Here is a 2,238-nt window from a genome sequence, read left to right on the forward strand (position 1 = left end):
CCATCAAACACTCCCAGGACAGGGACAGCATGGGGTTAGATACAGAGAAGCTCCTTCTACAGTGTCCTCATCAAACAGTCCCAGGGACAGGGACAGCACGGGGTTAGATACAGAGTAAAGCTCTGTTTGATGTACAGTGTTCCGCCTGCATGTCTTCTCACTCTCTCTCTGTCTCTCAGTCTGTCCCTCTCTGTGTCTCTCTCTCTCTCTCTCTCTCTGTGTCTGTCTCTGATTTGTGCAATATCTGGTGTGGATCCTGTGCTGGAGTGTTTTGAAGTGAAGGGTCAGACACACCAGGGTCATTTAGAGCATTGAGCTCCTTCAGTCTGTGCGTGATTTGGAGACTGAGTGAGTCTTTCACAGCTGTACGTTCCAGCTTTCGTGGCCTCCACAGTGCCTCCTGTAAATTGGTTTGAGTGTGGGTTATATTTCAGCTGGCCTGGCCTAGCCTGTACCTGTGGTTAACAAAGCCTGACTTGCCAGTAATGTCTGCTTCAGTAATTTCAGTGTCTTTCAGTTTCAGTTATTCTGCTTTGAGCACTGTGCACAGTTCCGGATGTTGTTGTTCTAACTGTTGCTCTGCGGTGATGCCAATCATTGTTAGTTTTATCATTGCACTTTTTTTTAATTGCAGAAATTTAAATATTAAAATTGAGAAGCATCCTTCTGTTGCATACGGTCTGTGGTGAAAATCAGCCTTGAGCATTTACATTATAAATTCATTCTGGCAAAATAAATGCATCTGTACATACACGGACTTTGTTTGAAAAGGAGACAGATTTGTACACCAATATTGCGGTATTCCAGTTTAACATATTTAATCGATGAAAAATATCAGGCCAAATTTACCTTCGAAAACAACTTCTATCATCTTGAAATTAGGTTTATAAGACATCAAGTGACAGTATAGTCCCTTATAGCAATAAGTTTCCAATGATATAGATCCGTTTGACCGAGGAACCCAGTAGCAAAATGTCGCAAAATCATTGCCTGGACAGACAGATCCACGTTTTGCAAACGCCCATGCTTTAATGGTGTTGAAATAGTTACAAAGTTGATCCCCATTGTGGCTGAGTTTAGCTGAAGACACTCATGATTGAGCTGCATTAGTCACACATTAATCGCTAGGTTAAACGGCAGTCCTGGCGCAGCGAGAGGAATTGGGACAGAGTGCCTTCCCCTGGTTTGCTGACACCATGTCAGTAAGTGTTGTGTGTGGTTGCTGAGTGCGCAGGTTTATGGGCAAGGCCCCTCCCAAGGAATATACTGGATCCAAATGCCCCTCACTAAAGTCTGATCACCTTTGGAATGGCATACAATCGCAAAGTGGACACCTGTGTCTCTGTGAGGTGGCACGGGGTGGGGTGTGTGTGTGTGTGATCTGATCCCAGCCAGCTGTCCCCATGCCCCCAACCCTGGTGATGTAACTCCATTCTCACTCCCACCCTCTGATAGCCAGCTATGTTCACAGTGAGCAGACAGTCACCGGTTCTCCCTGTTCACAAGGATTGTCTGCTCTTGGCTCCATTACAGAGGATCTGTGTGTGTGCGCGCGTGCGTCTGTGTGTGAGTATGAGTCACTCCAGTCTGTGGATTGTTCACTATCTTTAGCTGAAACTAACGGGACTTAGGGGTTTATCTAATTCTTCTCCCTTTGCTTTTGCAGATTTGTCCAAGAATAGACTTTCTGAGATTCCCTGTGAAATTTGCCAGTACATCTCACTGGAGACACTGAATCTGTATCATAACTGTGTGCGGAGTATTCCCAAAGCAATCACCAATCTCCAGGCTCTGACTTACCTCAACATCAGGTAACAGTGTGGGTTATACATCTCCCCCCGTTGGCTTCTACTTCCCAATGCTCCGGCCAGTGGGAGCGCAGGAAATAAGGAGGCACAATCAAAAATCATTTCATCACTTTGATTCAATCTCCCCTTAGCCTTCTCTACTTCAAGGAGATCTCCATGTTCAATCACACCCCTCGTCGTGGGGACTATGCGAGTAAATCTTCCTCCGTACCACCTCCAGGGACACTGGTGTCCTTCTGAATGCCCAGGGCCCGGAATTTGACTGGGGAAAGAGGGGAAATGAACCAGGGTGTTCCTGCTCCCTGCCCAGTGATCCTGGGATTAGAGAGAGAGTCAGTGGGGGGGGAATGGGGAAATGAGCCAGGGTGTTCCTACTCCCTGCCCAGTGATCCCGGGATTAGAGATAGTGTGGGGGGCGGTGGCGGGGGGA

General features: G+C 47.1%; 1 protein-coding gene across 6 annotated transcripts in view; it reads left to right on the forward strand.

The window, feature by feature from the left end:
* Positions 1–2,238, forward strand: part of lrch4 (leucine-rich repeats and calponin homology (CH) domain containing 4) — a 29,061-nt gene that overhangs the window by 2,846 nt on the left and 23,977 nt on the right. For all 6 annotated transcript variants that reach the window (XM_048620146.1, XM_048620149.1, XM_048620143.1 and 3 more), the window contains exon 2: positions 1,667–1,811. In XM_048620146.1, the coding sequence (XP_048476103.1) occupies positions 1,667–1,811 (145 nt within the window). The remainder of the gene's footprint in view (positions 1–1,666; positions 1,812–2,238) is intronic.

The sequence above is a fragment of the Rhincodon typus genome, chromosome 45 (assembly GCF_021869965.1).
Source record: "Rhincodon typus isolate 14 chromosome 45, sRhiTyp1.1, whole genome shotgun sequence".
NCBI classification, from domain to species: domain Eukaryota; kingdom Metazoa; phylum Chordata; class Chondrichthyes; order Orectolobiformes; family Rhincodontidae; genus Rhincodon; species Rhincodon typus.